Source organism: Drosophila rhopaloa, unplaced genomic scaffold, assembly GCF_018152115.1.
Source record: "Drosophila rhopaloa isolate 14029-0021.01 unplaced genomic scaffold, ASM1815211v1 contig_187, whole genome shotgun sequence".
Taxonomy (NCBI): Eukaryota; Metazoa; Arthropoda; class Insecta; order Diptera; family Drosophilidae; genus Drosophila; species Drosophila rhopaloa.
Window position 1 is genome coordinate 290,882 of NW_025335069.1, and position 18,890 is coordinate 309,771.

The window sequence follows — 18,890 nt, forward strand, 5'->3', positions numbered from 1 at the left end:
GATATGCGTAACGTTTTTTAAAATTTAATTTAAAACTTCCATCCGTTTTGAAATTGACTGATCAATTTTCCTTACGAGATCACAGTTTTATAAAACTAAGCTGAAAAATACATAAATATCATCGGTGTACCTTTATTTAACCACCATAGAGAGACACAAAAATGAATTCTTTGTTTTACCATACACCTTTTGCATATATTTTATTATGGGAATACAATAATTTCAATACCATTATGTGTATATTATGTATATATGTGTGTATCTGTATATCTATGTTAGTATCCTCATAAGTACGGGTATGCAGATGTGTGTTAGTGTTTAAAAACCATCATTGAATAATATATTGAATTATTTTATTTTGACGTTCTTGTATACATTTCCTAGTTGGGTTATTCTTGTTGCAATTCAAATCGAATACAAATAATGCCATTATGTTTGGAGTTGGAATTGTTTTCATAGGGTTTACAAATATTTGGTTTAGCTGAGTACACAATGCAATAATCAATATGCTAAGTATTGGTTTAAATGACAACAATGTAGCGCAAAAATGTTTGCGTTATGCCTATGCACGAATTCATCAACAATTGTTTCTCGTTTACATTTGTGTTATTTGCTTTGATTTTACTCCGGTCTAGTTTTAGTTTTAGTTAAGTTCGGTTTAGTTTAATTGGGTTGGATTATTTAACTGGGGCTTGACTAAAAGCGAATCCACACAGGAATACAAAGACAAATACTTGAAGAGGTGGTTATGCAAGTTGTATGATTAATTATTTTACAAAACAGTTCGAATGCCAAAAAGACCAATCAGCGACCTGCGTCGCTGGCTTAAGGCATTTTCATATAGAATCTCCTCCATAATCTTTCCTTCTCATATCCCATATCCCATATCCCAGTTCCCTTCCCCTCTTTCCCTCTCTAGCACTTAGCAACTCGTTGTGCAATTCGTGTGGATTTACCTGGCATTTTTCTGGGTGCGGGTTCGGTTTTCCATTTCGTTTTGTCTTCGTTTTTGGGTATTTATAATACAGCGATATGCCTTTAATTTAATCGTAATTCAAGTGAAACTCTGCTTGTACACATATTTAACATTAACGAGCATTGGCAAATACATATATATATATATTCAGTTACATATTCAGATTCAGCAGTTTTAGCCCCCAAAGTCAAAGTCCTTGTCCCCGCTTAATCTTCGTTCAAATTAAGTCACGGCAGCGGTTTGTTGTGTCATTAAAGCGGTAACAAAGGAAAGCCTTGTATAGCATATACCATATGGTATACAGGTAGAAAAGTGGGTGGTGTGTGCATATAAAAGGGGTGTTGGGTTCGGAATGTGGGTGTCGGGAGGGCTGGCAAATTAAATGCACCGATCTCTCAGCTGGCTCGGTGGGTTCAAGTAACTCGCAGTCCGGATTCAGTTCGCAGCAGTCTCGTAGGGGAAATCAAAAAGTGGGTGGTGAGGTGGGGGAAAATCAACTTCGGTTGCCTGACCTCGAGGGGGAGGGGATCTCAGTGGTTCTGATCTTCTGCGGGTTATTGTCACTCTGGCCCTCGGAAGGTGTTCGATAGGGTTTCCGGGTAACAGAAAACTGCGATTACCTCTATGTAGTTCTGGGTCTGGGTAGTACTCTATGCGATACATGTATATTTGATGTATATATTTCTTTTATCATTTGCAACACATTAAAATTTTCCATTTCACTACATAAATACATAAATACATACGTACATAATAATAATAATCATAATATTTAATAATAACGGCTTACCACTCAGCCGGTTTGTTTGTGTTTGCTAGAATGCTCCAAGCCAAGGATTCGGGGTATAACTATATCCGTTTCCGGGTGTGTGTGTTCAGTGCTCTTTGCTTGTGTGTATCCATACATATACATGGGTGTGTGGGATAGTGTTGCTATAGTTAGTTGTCTGTCGATTTCACCGATTCGCTAGCTTTGTGCGTTTCGTCAAGCATCTCAAACTGTACAGTTTAGCCAGCTTATATACATGTGGATGTGGAGAACGGTTCGAAATACTCGTGCTGACTGACCTCCTGACCCCGTCTCGTGGGGCCGCAAATCAAATGACTTTTATCAGCACTCTGGGTGCATGCTTAATTAGTGCCGAATCACCGTCAAATCGGACTTTCGTTAAATTCTTTGCTCTTTTTCAATTTATCGATCTCGATCTCTCAATTCGAATAAATTCAACACAATTCACACACTCAACAAATGGTTCCTCGCTGCGGCAGCCGATTAAATTACAAGTTACAAATTACCAATTACCAATTACAAATTACAATTCAAACATCGGATTAAATAACATTTGACATTTACACTGAGGCGAGCGAACGCAAAGGATATACATACACATATCGATACAAACACAATGCCACCCCCTATCAAAAAGAGGATGCACGCCTATATATCATCATTATCTTTTCATCGGTATCCGAACCGTTGTCGTCGGCTTACTGAAGGATTAGCTGCAATCCCCTGTTCAATGCTGACTAATTAGCTAGTTTCAAATTCTGTTGTCTATGGTTGTTACGGATGTGGTTGTTGTGGTGCAGTAGGATCCTTCTGTCCTCCAATCCTCCCATCGGGGCTCTAACAGTTGCAGTTGGCATTGGGCGTGCCTTGCGGCTGATCCGTCAGCCGCTGGCCCTTCTGGCCACCGCCCACTAACGTCGGATCCGCGTCCAGACTCTCGGACATCTTGTCGCAGATGATGTCCACCAAGCGCTCGAAAACAGCCTGAAAATCGGCCAGAGTTTAACCGGTAATATTGGGCTTCCCACGACTCCCTACTAACCTTGACGTTCACGTTCTCCTTGGCGGACGTCTCGAAGAATTCAACACCCAATTGATCGGCCAACTGGCGACCACGTTCAAAGCTGATCACCCGCTGGTCTTCCATGTCGCACTTGTTGCCCACCAGGATAACCTGGGCGTTGTCCCACGAGTAGGTTTTGATCTGTGTTACCCTGGGGCAGGATAAAACATATGTGAGTTTCGGGGACGATTTTCACTTTTGGGTTTCATAAACACTCACCAATCCTGCACCGAGTTAAAGCTGTCTTCGTTAGTAACGTCGTACATCAGGATGAAGCCCATTGCACCGCGGTAGTAGGCTGTGGTGATTGTTCGGTACCGCTCCTGCCCAGCCGTGTCCTAAAATAAGAGCAAACCTTTTTTTATTCCAATACAAAGTAATTATTTTACTATATAGTCAATATTTTGTTTAACCCACAAATTTAGAACTAAAGAAATATTTAAGTTTTATATACATATATTATATACATATAAAAGGTACGCACAAATATTTTAAAATATACAATTTCTCTGGTGAAACCCATGGAAATTTTTCTACATTATTTTTAAAATTAATCAATTTAAATATATCTCTTAAGTTTTACTTAATTAGTTAATCTACTAGAGACTGCTTAAGTGATTCCGTTCTCTTAATTGATGACAGAAAACAAGACTGGCATCCAGCACCCCACTCGCACATCAAGAACTCTCGAGAGTGCGCTCACCTGCGCCCTCAGCCGTGGCGATGTCCAATCAATAAATCAATGTCTCAGCTTTCCGGTTTATTGCTCTCATCCGGATGATTCATACAATCACCCCCACAAAACTAATCGAGGTCAAACAAGTTTTTCAATTCCTAAGTGCCCATAATAGTAGGCAGCACATTGTGCGACCCGAATACTTCTACTCACCCAGATCTGGAGCTTTACGCGCTTGTCGTGCCGAAAGACGGTCTTCACCTTAAAGTCAATGCCCACCGTGGAGACGAAGGCGGATGTGAAGCTATCGTCGGCGTAGCGGAAGAGGAAGCTGGTCTTGCCCACGCTGGAGTTACCGATGATGAGCAGCTTGAACATGTAGTCGAAGTTCTGGTCGGCAGCATCCTTCTGCCACTTGGGGTCTCCGCCACTCGCCATTATGTCTGCTTAGACCGGTTCGCTGCTGGAAAGAGTGGATTAAGAGTTAGGTTGGTTGAGATCCTTGAGTAAAAATGTTCCTAGCCTACTTTGATAATTCCCACAGACACAAGAAAAGATGGTAAAAAAGAACCAAAAGGTCAAAACTTATGAAAAAAGGCTCACAAGTACCAACACATTGGATGTTTTTTTTTTGCTGACAAAAAAAAAGGTTGATCCTTACTTTCTACTTCTCTATTTAAAAAAATAAGTTCTGATCAATCTAGCACCATTGACTTATCTGTCATCTGGTTTATGTGACTGTAGAACCTATCGGGTCTCAGTCACATAAACACATTCGCAAACGGAACAGTGATACCCCTACGACCCTAAAAGCATCGGAAAAATTTATTGGAAATCTTAAGGAAGCGGAAAGTTTTGTTTTTCGATTTTGTTTTTTGGTACGTTTCTGCGTTTGCAGACACTTTCTTTACCCTGCAATTGATACAACCCATGCAAGTCCGGATTAATTAAATAAAGATGTTCGACACTACACTGGGCACTGTTTTGGGCCTGATGGTGCAGCTGATATGCCTGGTGATTGGCCAGATCCTGGGACAGATGGTCCAGCATCCACTGATCACCACGGGAATTTGTTTGCTGGCGGGATTGGCCTACCAGGCGGATCAGGAGTCGCTAAAAGACGCCTATCAGCGGATGCTGCTATGGACGAGGCTGCCCTTGAGACTTGGACGCACTTATAGCTCCTGCTCGAATTATCCTGCTTCGGGATATGCCTATGATATGGACCATGGTCCGCACACCTGGTTGGCAAAATCCGTCACAACTGGCGGATCTCTGGAGGAAGAAACCCGCTTCCAGAGTCCAGTCAACATCGATGAGAGCCAAATCCAACGCTTGGCCATTAGGGAGTTGCTCAACTGGAACCACTATGACGACCTTCCCGCCAGCATCCAGCTGGAGAATACGGGCCAAACGCTGGTGCTCCGGGCCCAGTTCCATGGAAACGCACCCACGATCAGTGGTGCCGATCTGCTGGCCAGCTATACGTTCCTGGAGGTGCGGTTCCACTGGGGCTGGTGCAACAGCGAGGGATCGGAGCACACGATTAACCACCGGAAGTTTCCGCTGGAGATGCAGGTGATGCACCGGGCGGGCTCGGGGGTTCCCAGGCCATGCACCAGTAGCTATGACCTCCTGATGATCGGGTATGTCTTCGAGTTGTCTGCCCACAATCCGTTCTTGGATCCTCTGGTGCAGAACTTGCGATTGGTTCAGCAACCGGGAAAGCGGGTCCAGATCCCGCCCTTTCCTCTCTCCTATCTGATGTACGCGTTCCGCACCGGATTCTACTCGTACGGCGGATCGCTGACCCATCCGCCCTGCTACCAGGGCACCGAGTGGTTCATCTTCCCCGAGTCGCTGGCCATCAGCGACTTCCAGTTGCGGCACTTCCGTTTGCTGCTCGGTCCGGACGGGATTTCACCCATCGCCCGTAACTGCCGGCCTGTCCAGCACATGGGCAACCGGGTGGTGAACCTCAACTGCTTCTGTCCATATGATGCCGCCCAGCTGGCCCGCCTCCATGTGGAGCTCTGCCAGCAGCAGGCTCAGGAGGAGCAGGAGGAGCGCCTGGAGCAGCAGCAGCAGCTGGAATTGCAGAGGGAATTGGAGCGGCAGCGGGAACTCGAAAGGCAGCGCAAGCTGGAGCGAGAGGCGGCGGCAATCGCTGCCTCCGAGGAAGAGGGCCAGCTGGTGGAGACCATCGATACCACGACCATAATTACGAGTAGCAGTAACACCAGCATCTGCATGACCACCCTGATGCGCAAGGATTCGCCCAGGGAGCAAGAGCATCCGCCCCAGATGCCGCTGATTGTCCCTTCATCCTCTCAAAATTCCAGCCAGAGTTCGCTGCGCAGTCCTGGCATTGTGATTTTCAGCAGTGGCAACGAGTCCAAGTCCGTCGGAGGAAAGTGTGGCCTTCAGCTGGATTCTGATGAGGACCATACCATCCGTGATAACAGGGGAGTGGGAATGGTCGGCCAGAATGGCTGCAAGGCCGACGCCATTTGCGGCGTGGGCGATGGCGTTAACATTGGGGTACGCATCGAGCTGGTTGAATAGGATTTTCCCTATAATTAACTATCCTGGATGCCCATAGACACTCCACTTCTTGTCCAAGCTGCACGCCGAACTGGAGGGGAAACGTGGGACACCGGTCAAGGCCAACTGGGGGCCAGCTGCTGCTCCGTGTGCCGGGAACCAATTGAATCGCGTGCGCGTGGATTAAACAAGTTGCGTTTGTATTTTGTGAAGCATAACCCCAGCCGCCTTGACTTGAGACCCTAGGGGAGGGGGAGGTGTTATTACGGGTTGGTTTGGGAAAGGACACACTTGATTATCCCTGTCACGTCACTGGGAAAACTCAAAGCGAAACTGCTTAACGGCGGAGTGCGGCCTTGAAAACTTTCAGCCTTGGCTTGGGCAAGTGACAGCAGTCTCGGCTTACAGTTTGCCATTCGGGATGGTTGTTGGTGGGTTGATTTCCATATGCAAGGCAGCGACATTGTGTCGATAATTTGTGTATATAGCCAACTCCTGCTTCCGTTTCCGCTCATCCTCATTTCCACAGTCCCCCCAGAAGCCCAGAATCAGAAGTTGCGCAGCGGCAAAATGCTGTCAGATTGCTGATGAACGACTTGAAGAACGACCGAGTGCGCGCGTCATCGTCAAGGATTTTGCTGGCAAAAGGACGGGCTCCGCTCCTGTCAAGCCTCTTCAGGCCCAGAAATATCCTGGAGGGGCCCAAGCCCGTGGAGAGGACACAAAGAAGAGGTCTCCAACGGCAGACGGGCTCGAGTCAATTGGCACACGGCCCTTATCAGAGGCGGTGTGTGGAAATGTTTTTATCTGCTCGGCTGCGTGTAATTATCGATTTTTTCTGTTGTTTTTCCCCCTGCGTGGGGGTGGCTGCTGCTCATCCCCCCACCGGCCTGCCCCTATATCCCACCCCCTTAACTGCTCTTTCATGTTTCAAATTTCCAATGATTAAGCAGCTGTTGGGCGGACAGCAGCTGCGGGCTAGTTTAATTATTGATAAGAAACCCAATATTGGCAAAAGCCTCGGCTGGATGTTGGCTCTAATGGTTTCCGTGGACCAAGTTTCGAAAGGAAACCCACCAAGCTTAGTCTATATTTTGGCCATTTCTTGATTTTGATTGCAGTTTTATAAGTTCAATTTGTTTGTTACAGCAAAATAACAAAATCATTACATTTTAAGTAAGTAGGGGGTAGAATCGGTTGTTCTTAATTTTATACATAAAAAGTTAATAAATATATGGGTGTCACTACAAGTTTAATTTTCCTTATGTTTTTAATTATGTTGTAAATTACATAAAGTTGTTAGGAAAACTGTGAAAAATTATTTCCTCTATACTACCAGATATAAACCATATCTACTGTCAATAAGATAATAACACACCCCGCATATGTCCGGAGTAACGTGATATTCAAATAGTTCACAAACCAAGAGGTTTTATTCACTTCACAAGCTGATTTCTATTTTTTAGAAGGACAAATTGAGAAAATTTTAAAGCAGATTGTTGACAAGGCAAAATGATATGGCGCAGTTAATATCAACAACGTAGGAGACCAACATGGAACTACTATTGTAACCCTTTAACCTGCAACCTGCTGAGGTATCCTGTGATTTAAACTATGAATAGCACCCCCAGTTCCCTGCGTTTGGTCACTCGTGACGTATACTTAATGTGTCAAATGCACTTACTCTGTCTTGAGGTTGCTGCGGTTGCTGTTGTTGCTGCTGCTGCTGCAGATGTTGCAGTTGCTGCTGTTTTAGTTGGTGTTGCTGTTGCTGTTCCTGCTGCAGATCCTGCTGCCACGCGAATCTATCCTGCTGTTGTTGACGTGTGGGTGAGTGGTCCGCAGTGTTGTTGCTCGCACATACACACAAATCGATAATGGCAGCTCCTTGTGCTGGGGGAAGGAAGATGGAAAAGGTCTCGGCTCAGCCTTGGCACTGGACTAACATACGGCGCGATTCCGCCTCGATTGTTTACGGTTACCCAATCAATTATTCACACGCCCGCGACACACTCGTCTGGCCAGGAATTTGCTGGCTGCAGTGTTTCAATTATTTTGCGGAGGCAGATGCAATGCCACTGTTTTACCTTTTCGCTTCGACACGTCGACTCCAAAGGACACACAATTTTTCGTTCGCTCTCAGGCGGCGAATTGAGTGCTGCGGCGAAATCGGGCCAGTTTTGTATACGTTTTCATAATTTAACTGTTTCAACCTGGCTGACTGACTAACTGACTGGCTGCTGCTGCCCACACAGTTTCCCTGCTGCTGCTGCTTTTCCTGAAAATCGATGGGACTCCGTGCCTGGGTAGTCCGTGTGTGGGCGTAGCTTTCGCGGCGATTTCGGGGGAGCTTTCCATTCATGCGCCGGACATGCGCACTCAATTAGCTTGAGTTCTTCCAAACACTGGCACATCGCTTTATTTGAAACACTATCTGGGCACCAAACCATTTTATCCACTATATAAACATGGATTACTTTCTAACGCCAATTCAACAAATTGGGCAATGTTTGTGTTCCTTTAAACATTGCAGGATCGGAGGAGTAAAAGATGGCCAGCTAGGAATGAGTCTCAAGAAGATCCTAACAGACACTGTGTTCCGGTTTTTAAAACCATATTTATATGTCCGATTTAAAATCTTTTATAGAAAGTAATATTTTAAATTTAGTTTTATCCATTCAGAAGTCAAAGAATTTTATGCAAGGGGTCTCGGAAAAAATAATAATACTAACAATCAATAAATTCAATAAAAATTATAAATTATAAATTATAAACCCAACAAAGATAAAACAACGATGATTGTTACAGATTATCCATTTACCGACTTCCATTATAAAGATCTATAAACTTAGTGACCCAACTCTTGTCGAAACCTTGAGATTTGGTATCAGTTTATGGCTAAGTATATAAAGTGAAATCAAATCGGTGTTCAAAGATTCTGAGTATAAAGAGTTTAATAACCAACAATTAACAACGAATTTACCACCTACAGCTTGCTGTTTCCGGCCAGCAGGTCCCGCACCAATCCGACGGCGTACTTAGCTGTTCCCGGTGCCGTGGTCACCCCATAGCCGCCATGCCCATAGTTGTGGACGATCTTCAGCCGCCTGCCCTCCGGATTTGTGATCAGTTCGGGCTCCACCCTCACAACTGAGCGGTGCGGACGCAGACCCACACACTCCCGGACGATCTCCGCCTTCCGGAGACTGGGCAGCAGGTCGTAGCACCGCTCCCGGATGGCCATGCTGTCGTACTTGCACCACTCCGTATTGTAGCTGTCGAACTGGCGACATCCTCCCAAGGTAACCGTTTCGAATCCGGGCAGCACGTAGGTGTCGTAGTCGCCGTAAAAGGCTGTCTTCACCCAAGGTGCCCGCACCTTGAGCACCTGACCCCGGATCGGCACCAGATGCTGATCGCTACACAGCTCTTTAGCTCCCATTCCTGTGCAATTGAGCAGCACATCGAAGTTTTGTGGAACCTCGAAGAAGTTCTTCACATGTTGACGCACCACTTCGCCTCCGTTCTCCAGGAATCTACGGAGAAGAAAGAAATTCTGTAATAAATGTATATCTGGTTGCCAAACTCTAAAATCTTGTTCATAATCATAATTCGCCGTTAAAAAAGTAATACAGAATATTATGGTGATATCGGCATAATACCGTTAAATCAAAATTATTATGTGTAGTTTGTTTGTTTTAACATACTCCGAGGTCTGTTCGATTTTGTTTTTGTAAAATCTAAAGACTTCTTAAATAAAAAGTTCTTCAATATCTAGACTGGAATATTTCAGCTATCGATAAATTTATTTTAATAAAAGCAAAACAGACAAGTAGAAACTATTGTTTTAAAACATTTTTTTAAGTCAATCAAAATCTTTCAATTAAGACATCTCACAAAAACCAGCGACATGATAAAAATCTACTCACTTTTTTGTGGCAAAGGGCAGGAAGAGGCGACTCTCCGTGAGGCAGGTGGTGAAGAATGATCCGTACTTCCATCCGCCGTGGCACAGCTTCAATTCCTCCTCCGTGGCACGCCGGTAGACAGGCAGCAGTTTCTCAATAAAGTGGTTCTAAGGCAGCAACATATAGTTAATCAATTTAAGCTGGGTGAGATAAGAATCGCTGATAGAGGCCTGCATAGAAACATACCCGTACAATAGAGGGGGAGGTCCGGGAGTAAATATACCCCGACGATAGTTGGCACACGCCCGCCAAAGGAGCCTCCTTGGACCGACGCAGTTCATCCCAGTAGTTAAAGGCATCCGTCATCCATTTTCTGGGGAGGAAATGAAGCTGTAAATTTCTCTATAACCATGTTAAAATCTCCCACTCACTGCGTAATTTCCTGGGTGGGGCCCATGAAGCTAGTGCCCGGGCGGAAGATCCCTGCCGCCACATAGCTAACCGTGTCCTCGTTAAAGCGATCCGCAATCACGGAAACCCGCGCCGTGGGAAACTCCTTCTGGAGTTCCAGTGCGGTCGTAAGACCGATTATGCCGCTGCCCAAGACTCCGAAATGCATTTTGGATCCGCTGTGCGTTGATTACCCAATTCCAATGGAGGGCAGTCCGGTACTGAGAGCGTAGACCTGCAGCGCGTGTTTTTAAAGGTACTTGTGGAGATAGTAGCTGCAGCTTATCAGCCGGTCAAATACGCTCCCCATCGCGCCTCCAGAGATAAACTTTACTACTACCTATCGCAGGTGCAATAAACGCTCTTTTCATTGTTTTTATTATGGTTGAGTACAGTGTTCAATGGTAGAAATGAACACATTTGTGTTTTATCGATTTATGATGCGATATTACATTTTGCAAAATGCCGCAGTGTCGTCAGTAAAAAATCGTTAGAATAAAAAGTTCAAGGTTTTCAAGCTTAAATCAAAATGAATACAATGGATTAATTAAATCAAATTGTAAAAAATTGGCAGATCATTTTCATTAACAACAAATTTCGGTATACGAATTTTCTGATTAAATTCAGAAATATTGTTTGCGGTTGTAAAAAAACCAAAAATAATAAAAAATTCTAAATTATAATTAATACATGAAAATATAAGCTTGTATAAATTAAAAATGTTTAAAATGGTTGCACCGAAAAATATCAATTTAAATATAATTTTATTTATAATTCAACCCAATAGATATCCACTGTACATCAAAAGTATCTGTGTTGGATCAGCTGTTTACACAACGCCCACAAGTTCTGTTTTTTTTTTGGCAACTTAAACCATTTACCCAAAATGCTGTCAGAATTACTTGTCAAACGGTACAGCCAAGTCTGAAAGTCCTATATTTAAACAATTACTTTCTGTTCAAATTAAATTCTTTGTTTACCGGTGCTTTTAGTGCACTTCCACTAAAATATACTAACACCGCGAAACAGCTGAGTGCGGTATTTGTAGTTTTTCAAGTTTGCATTGTCCAACACTGCCCCGGGGGTCACACTGTCCGCTCAGATATTTATTTTTCTAATAACATTTGCTTAGTTAAACAGAAAAACCAGGGGTTTACATCTCAAGTAGCAACGATTTCGGCCACGCACGAAACGGAAGGATAGCCAGCGAGTGCAGCATCCAGGAGTTATAGCAGAAGCGGCAGGAACACCAAGACGGATTTCCCCAGGACTAGTAGTATGTCTTCGATGTCGCCCAGTGAGGTGAGTTCCCTTGGGGTCTTGAGATTTCCGAGGATCATACGGATGGTGGGAGTACCACCTTACAGCTGGGCAAATGTTTACGGTCCCAGAAGGTTGGCCTTCCGCAATCACACGTTGAGTTGCTCATTCCGCCAGTAGGTTCAACGTCATCTTATCGTTGCAGACATTCGGACTTGAATAAGTGACGCAGCGCTCTGCGATGATAAGACCGTCCAGCTTCCTTCTTGAGCTCCTTCTTTGATTATATAACAATGCTTTCTGCCCCTCGAGGTCGTCCGACCCCGGTCGCTAATTGCGAACCCGGCAATCGATACTCTGTTTGCGCCACCCACCAGTGACCTCTGCCTCCCACTGGCCAAATGTTTACACGGCATTCATTGCACTTTCCCTTTGACTGAATGGCTGTTTATGCCACGTAAACAATGCAATTGCATTGTGGCCAAAACCTTCGATCCTCGCCAGCTCATTGCTCTTTAGGGTGCCACGAATCCGAGATGGGAGTGCCTAGATCCACTTGTACAACTCCCATAACATTTCTCCTTATAAAGAATATATAGGTATAAAATGCAGGGGAGGAATTTCGAAAGTTCTTTTAATAGAAGTTTAACCAGTTTCTTTTAAATAGAAAGTGAAATTTTACTATTTTTTGTAATTATTTGTTACCTAAACCTAGATTAAATCTAATACAGTACAAATAATATTAATATTTCAGTCTTTTAGGAAACTGTTTTACCAGAATATATTCAGTGATTATTCAAAATAATATTTATAACATCGATTAAGAAATAATCTTAATCTCACTTCATATTTGGAACAATTGTTGTCTTTTTTCTTTACTCAGGTCACTTTTACGCAGCCTGTGTATGCATCGTATCTTTCCTCAGCAGCTATATCTCTTATACATATAGATTACTCAAATTGTAAAGAATAAAAGCTATAGATTTCATTGTAACTTTTACCTACTTGCGATAGGTGTTCTTTATGACAAAAACAGATATAAATATTGACAATGTAAGTTACATAGAATGAATGTTCATGTCCCTACCTTGGCAAATACAAAATTTACCTTTACCATCACTGCTCCGAACCCACATCTCTCCTATATACATATGTGAATCACTCGGATCGCTCGCCCGTCCGCCGAAAATAGAAGCTCATCGCCAGTGACAGCGCTCGCATTCAGTTCTCGGTGCCACGCGAATTAGCACGCGCAGCTCTGCCAGATTCTCCGTGACGCGAAATTCATAACACGACATACTTTACATCGGCTCCAAATTGTGCAGGTTCAGCATTAGTTAATAATTAATTGTCGGTGGCCAGCAGCTTTTCCCAGGGATCCTCTTGACACTTGCGATCCGTCCCTCCAACCGCCAATTTTTTGGCACGCGCTCAACATAATAATTACCGGCGCTCCCAGCCGCTTGATACGCATTAGGACTCTATAAATAAACAGCAAGCTATAGCCAGTCCACAGAACCAGTTTAAAATGTTTTGAAACAGAGGAATCTACAGTCAAAGTCCTAAGAATCGAACCAAATCTGAAATATTTCAGGAACTTTGAGTTAATTGATAAAATTAGAGAATATAAAAATTTCATAAAAATTAACTTTTATGTATAAAATGTATTTATACAATGTAAATGTATTTGTATTTATAAATTGTTATATAGACCTTTTTTAAAATATTAAAAACAGCCAGTTTTAGACGATCAAGTTAAAGAAGCCCGACTGTAGTGGAAAATCAAAAAGTACCAAGCCTCCAAAGTGATCTGGCATCATGAAATATGCATGGGCATATTTCGCGATCCGATCACAAAGAAAAAGCATCGCCATAAGGAAGTGTTTGCCTTATAAGCACTCCACCGAGACAATAAGCGATTAATGAGCAAGTTTAAAAGGCAGTATCGAAATCCATCCATATGACAGAGCAGCAATTCATCTATCTAAAAGTATCTTATTGAAAAGGTCGCTGAAATGGGCGGATTGTTGAAGTCGGTGACCTGAGAAACGTGATCGCTAGCCGGCAGATTTAATCAGATAGAAATTTACCTGCGCAATTTCATTGCGATTAAAGCGATTTGCCATTTCCCCTGGCGATTTCCAATCGACTTTATGACGAACGCCTTAATCACAGAGGAGAAACACCTTTGTGTTTAAATCGCTTGCAAAATATGATACATTTAATTTTAATTTAATTGCTATAGTAGCAATATCTGTCCTCTTTTCCTCTTAGCAACATACATCTTATATTGTTGTAACTACACGCGCCTTTCACGTGTCTGCAGCAACAGCACGTCCTCGTTTTGATGGCTTACGTTTCCAAGTTTTCTTTATAGCTACATGTTTCGGTATCAGCGGCAATCGGCGAAGGAGATGCTCCAAAAGCAGTATGGAACTTGTTGCTCATCCGCCGCGAACGTGACACATGTCGATTGCCGCTCTCTTCGGCCAGATGATAAAGCCAAAACTGGCGCATCAGGTTTTCGTATATTTAAACCGCCCCAGTGCACGATCTCTGACGTCACAATTCTGCGGCGATGACGTACTATATGGCTTATCGACCGCCGGCGAAGGGCAGGTGGCTCAGTTGGCAAGTTTAAGGTTGCAGCGACAGTATAATCAACCCCACCCCTTGGCTCTTCCGCTTTCACCTTTATTGTAATGCGCTTAGCATTTCTCCGGTTCAGGAAATCGCTTTATATGGCTTTGGGGCCTGGCCCTTGGGCCTCCCAGTTGCATAATTTGGCCAGAAAGGGGGTTTGGGTTTGTTTATTTTGGTCTGGCGTGTGATTCACAGCCCAAGGTTGGCCAGCAAATGCGATTTCCAAACTGTTTTTGAGAGGCGTGATTCATGCCCGCCCCCATTTCATTTAATTTCCCCAGCTCCCATGGCCTCCCACATCCCACATGTTTATATCTACGCTAATCGTCCTTCACCCTCTGGCTTACCTCCAAAACATTGCGGTTTTATCAGCTGCTAAAACGTTTATCAGCCACAAAGATTTCGGCTATGGCACGCTTTATTCATCAGCGACCAGCGAATTGTGTTTACCCGAGAAATATTCTCCGAAAATAAGAAATAAATAAAAACTGAGACAGCCCCCTTCCGCTGCCCCCTAAGTCTGGAAGTCGCTGGTTTATTTGTTTACACTCTGCTTGGCTTTTATTGCCGAAGAATTTGCGAGTCCATTTTTTGGCCGATGCTTTGTTTCCCCGATGGCCAGAATTTCCTTGTCAGCGTTCTTTTTCTAGACTTTGGCATTCAATTGCATTTTATTTATTTATTTACTTCTGTGTGATTCAAGCAGCTTTTGTTTTGCTCTCTTGATTTGATAGAGTCTAAAATAAACGGCAAGTAACCCCCGCATAGCGAGGCGCGTGTTTATTGGTCTGGCCTACTTCAGTGTTTAGTATTTCGCATTTCTGTTCCTTCGGTTCCAAACACTTTTACTATCTGGCCGCGGAACTTGCTGCTTTTATGGGCCCGTTTTAATTGGCTTTACTAAGTGGTTGTCGATCTGTCGCTTCATTTAGAACCCGTTTTGCTGTAAACTAGCGTTTAACTTATATAATCGATCATCTTCTAGAGCGCTGCTTGATTGTTTTTAATCACGAGCAGACACTCGGCTTCGTTTCAATGGAATACGCAAAAGATCTCATTGTTCCATCAATTGAAATGTATGCCTTATTGACGTATACCTCCGTCTTGAACATGTCCCTCTTTTGTTTGAGTATCTGCACTGAGGAAAATATCGTCAAAAAGTCAACAATATTAAGAAGACTTTAAAACCTCAATATATTTAATTTTATTGGTTTTCAAAACAATCACAAAGGATTTCAAATTCAGATACATACTATTTATTACTGGTACTTTCTATCTCTATCAAAGCCCTTGTTACTTTCAAGATATTGGCTTTCAAAAATTAAAAACTTTTTTAAAGATCTTTTTCCTTACTGTATTTATATACTGATATGCTTATCAACATACCTATCAGTGTAATCTAATCATAGGCTTATCATATTATGGCTGCGTGCCAGGGCAGTGGTACGATAAGGGTTTTTGCCAATACCTTTTGCGGGTTGCAGGGAAGGGTCCGGAAGCCACCATCTCGTGATTTGGGAAACACAATTCGAACCCGAATCCGAAGCTCATGCCCAAACCAGCTGTGCTAGCAACTTGTTCAGGTTAACAAACTAGTTTGGGCCGTTTCGCTGCACTTGCGAATTCTCATTTTTGATAGTGCAAAACGTATATAGATCGGGTGAGCGGGGTGTTGGGTGCTGTTGGTGAGTTGCCGAAAGCGCCGACGACTACGCACACCGAAACACGTCGCACCGACGGGCTTCGTCACTGACTCGCCCTGCAGTCTCTCCCACAATTTTCTCGGCGGTTTCCTGCAGTCGTCCCACGAACGTTGGCGCAATTGGTCGACAAGAATCGGTTCGCGAATAAAATGACTGGCAGGCCCCTCGCCCACTCTCGCCTCCTGGGAAAAGCACTGGCATATTGAAGTGTAGATATAACTAACACACAAAATTGGAAATTTAGCAGTCTAGCAACTCGTGAAAAACCTGTGAAATATTAAGACAAGTGATCGGCGACAGAACTAGCATTGAAATTAGTGTAAAAACTGTGAAAATAACGGCTACAGAATGCTGAAGCTATTCAAAAAACCCAAAGATAAAATACCCAAGTCGGAGATCATAACCGAACCCAAAGAACCCAAAACGCCGCCGGTCTCCAAATGCGGCAAGCCCCTGCAGCTGGACAACTCGCGCTGGGAGGCAAGTATATCCAACAGTGGGATAAAACCTGAAATTTGGCCAGCAATCACGTTCGAACGGCTGGTCTCAATTACATAGTGGTGCCGTTGCGTCATGGCTGAGTAGTATTTTAAGTCCCAAGGAATCTGTGTGATTCCGTTCTCCTCATTTTAAGGGGGTTCTCCGATTCGTTTTCTTAATTCTTGCCTTGCACATTTTCTGCCTTTTGCCCTTATCGATCAAACCGTTTATCAGCTGCTCAAATGTGTGTGCAGAACGGTGGAGTTGACTCCGTGTTATGTACGTATGCACTTGTTTACGGTCTCGAAAATGGCCCTGCAAGTGGAAATGATTCGATAAGGGAGAGCCGAAAGACGGAAAAACAATCAACGGTTCTATAAATTTCATGAACATTGGTTTTTATCTTATCGTGCGTTGCGTTATATATATGTGCGTATTATGTGTACAAATGGCGTATATTGGCGTTTGTAAGCCAAAGGAGAAATGGCGCAGAGATAAGGCTAGCGGAAAAAATAAGTTTTGAGAATTCTTAAGTAGAATGGCCCAGCTGAGGTGTGCTTCGCGATAAGATGGGCCAAGAATTGGCCAAGACATTAACTAATTTAATACTCATTGCTATTTTTGCCCCACAGCGCCGCCTGCACAAAGAGCTTATGTCCTTAATTAAGGAGCCGCCGCCAGGCGTTACCGTTGACACCGAAAGCGTACAGCAAAATTTATCCGAGTAAGTACGGACTACGGAGCAGAGTGGGCCAAGTTCAGCGAAAACTGAAACTGGTTTAATTCAAGCACATAATACGAAAAATAAAAAACTCGCTTAATTCAGCAACTTGCGTCGAAAACAAAGCCCGCAATTGTTGGAGGCTGACACTCATAATTCTCTTTGGCTTACAGATGGAAAATAAACATTAAAGGTTTCGAGGGCACACTTTACGAGGGCGAGGACTTCCAGCTGCTGTTCAAATTCAACAATAAATATCCCTTTGACTCGCCAGAGGTAATATTTCTGCTGAACAAAGTAAAATCGAAGGTGATCTTTAACTTTTTCTTTTATTTGCCAGGTGACCTTCATCGGCAGCAATATACCCGTGCATCCACATGTCTACAGCAATGGACACATCTGCCTATCCATTCTGACCGAGGACTGGTCGCCGGCGCTGTCCGTGCAATCCGTGTGCCTTAGCATAGCTTCCATGTTGAGCAGTTGCCGCGAAAAGAAGCGTCCGCCAGACAACACGCTCTACGTAAAGACCTGCAATAAGAATCCCAAAAAGACTAAATGGTGGTACCATGGTGCGTATTCGTAATTTTTCATTTGCAGCCCACAACCTCATAACTCAAATAATTGTTTATTACAGACGATTCTGTTTAGTTGGAAATGCAATTTATGACTACTGCCTGCTGATGTTTGCTTTGCGCATCCACCCACAAAAACACCAATAACAATACAGAAGTAGAACACGGCGAAGAAAGCCCAGATTCCCCTGGAGCAGAATCGCCAGACAGCCCAAGTGCACTCGGATGCGAACGCAAAATGCAACAAAGTGAATCAAGTCAACGAGAAACCTATCAGTAGTGTTTGGCAAACAATCATAGCGCATGCAACCGATTCTAATTATAGCTATGTATAATCAACAAAAGGCGTGTGCGAAAAAACTATTATTAAATGTTAACATTTTAATTAGATTGTTAAGTCCAAAATTTATGTCTAAATTAAATGTTATGCTACCATCTAACTACTAGGCGTATGCAAACCGACCGACGTGAACGTTTGATAGTTCTGGCACTTATCGCCAGTCGCCGCTTCCACATTCCACCAGCATCGTTTGAGGCATCCTGCTCGGAAGTGTGATGCAACCGGCATAATGACTCCTTCCCAGCTTATTTTTATTGTGTACATTTAATCATCTTGGATGCGATGCGAAACTCATGAGCTCATAGTTAAGTTTACAACATTTCAAATGTATTAGCAGCCATATCCCTGAATTGCACTCATTGTCACCAGTCCCGCACTATGTAATCTTTTCCCATTAACCATGCATAGATCGTTAAGTTAATCAGTTCATGTACTTGGCTAGGATAGTCCATCTGTGGCCAAAATTTCGCAAGTACACCATCGCAGAACACATTTACCTCTTACTGTGCAAGTAGAACTTAGGATGTGACGAGGTACTCGTCGGACTAGCATACAATTAAACTGTAATCCGTGTACTGTATAAAGAGCCCAATTAAATCCAATGTATGTTTATCAAGCATATGTAACTATGCCTATAAACATTTACTGTTAAAAAGTATTTAAAATAAAACCAAGTCTGTAATCAAAGATTGACCCTTTTTTTAGTGGGACTAAACGTTAAATGTTTCCGAAGTTAACTTCTTGATTATAACTTTTCAGAG

The 18,890-nt window shown here is 43.4% G+C and overlaps 4 protein-coding genes across 8 annotated transcripts; 2 read left to right on the top strand and 2 right to left on the bottom strand.

The window, feature by feature from the left end:
- Positions 1-166: 166 nt before the first annotated feature.
- Positions 167-8,339, bottom strand: LOC108050165 (ras-related protein Rab-3). Of its 2 annotated transcripts, none has more exons than XM_017131689.2 (6): positions 8,137-8,339; positions 7,734-7,942; positions 3,719-3,968; positions 3,049-3,167; positions 2,809-2,980; positions 167-2,750 (listed from the first exon to the last, which is right to left on the bottom strand). In XM_017131689.2, the coding sequence occupies exons 3-6, from the start codon at positions 3,941-3,943 to the stop codon at positions 2,604-2,606; spliced, it is 663 nt and encodes a 220-aa protein (XP_016987178.1). In that variant the 5' UTR covers positions 3,944-3,968; positions 7,734-7,942; positions 8,137-8,339; the 3' UTR covers positions 167-2,603. The 2 variants fall into 2 exon arrangements, with proteins under 2 accessions (XP_016987178.1, XP_016987180.1); XM_017131691.2 differs by having other exon boundaries at positions 8,032-8,339.
- Positions 4,282-6,267, top strand: LOC108050159 (carbonic anhydrase 6). 2 transcript variants are annotated; one of them, XM_017131682.2, is made up of 2 exons: positions 4,282-6,046; positions 6,108-6,267. In XM_017131682.2, the coding sequence occupies exons 1-2, from the start codon at positions 4,463-4,465 to the stop codon at positions 6,234-6,236; spliced, it is 1,713 nt and encodes a 570-aa protein (XP_016987171.1). In that variant the 5' UTR covers positions 4,282-4,462; the 3' UTR covers positions 6,237-6,267. The 2 variants fall into 2 exon arrangements, with proteins under 2 accessions (XP_016987171.1, XP_016987172.1); XM_017131683.2 differs by having other exon boundaries at positions 4,282-6,267.
- A 646-nt stretch (positions 8,340-8,985) lies between the features above and the next one.
- LOC108050160 (D-aspartate oxidase) lies at positions 8,986-10,860 on the bottom strand. Its single transcript, XM_017131684.2, has 4 exons — positions 10,389-10,860; positions 10,204-10,330; positions 9,979-10,124; positions 8,986-9,585 (listed from the first exon to the last, which is right to left on the bottom strand). Exons 1-4 carry the CDS (start codon positions 10,574-10,576, stop codon positions 9,036-9,038), a joined length of 1,011 nt encoding a protein of 336 aa, XP_016987173.2. The 5' UTR covers positions 10,577-10,860; the 3' UTR covers positions 8,986-9,035.
- Positions 10,861-11,327: 467 nt separating this feature from the next.
- LOC108050168 (ubiquitin-conjugating enzyme E2 W) lies at positions 11,328-18,818 on the top strand. 3 transcript variants are annotated; one of them, XM_017131696.2, is made up of 6 exons: positions 12,908-12,992; positions 16,261-16,493; positions 17,126-17,217; positions 17,388-17,490; positions 17,555-17,786; positions 17,852-18,818. In XM_017131696.2, the coding sequence occupies exons 2-6, from the start codon at positions 16,362-16,364 to the stop codon at positions 17,863-17,865; spliced, it is 573 nt and encodes a 190-aa protein (XP_016987185.1). In that variant the 5' UTR covers positions 12,908-12,992; positions 16,261-16,361; the 3' UTR covers positions 17,866-18,818. The 3 variants fall into 3 exon arrangements, with proteins under 3 accessions (XP_016987186.1, XP_016987185.1, XP_016987184.1); XM_017131697.2 differs by lacking the exons at positions 12,908-12,992; positions 16,261-16,493 and adding an exon at positions 11,328-11,709; XM_017131695.2 differs by lacking the exon at positions 12,908-12,992 and having other exon boundaries at positions 16,102-16,493.
- Positions 18,819-18,890: the final 72 nt, after the last annotated feature.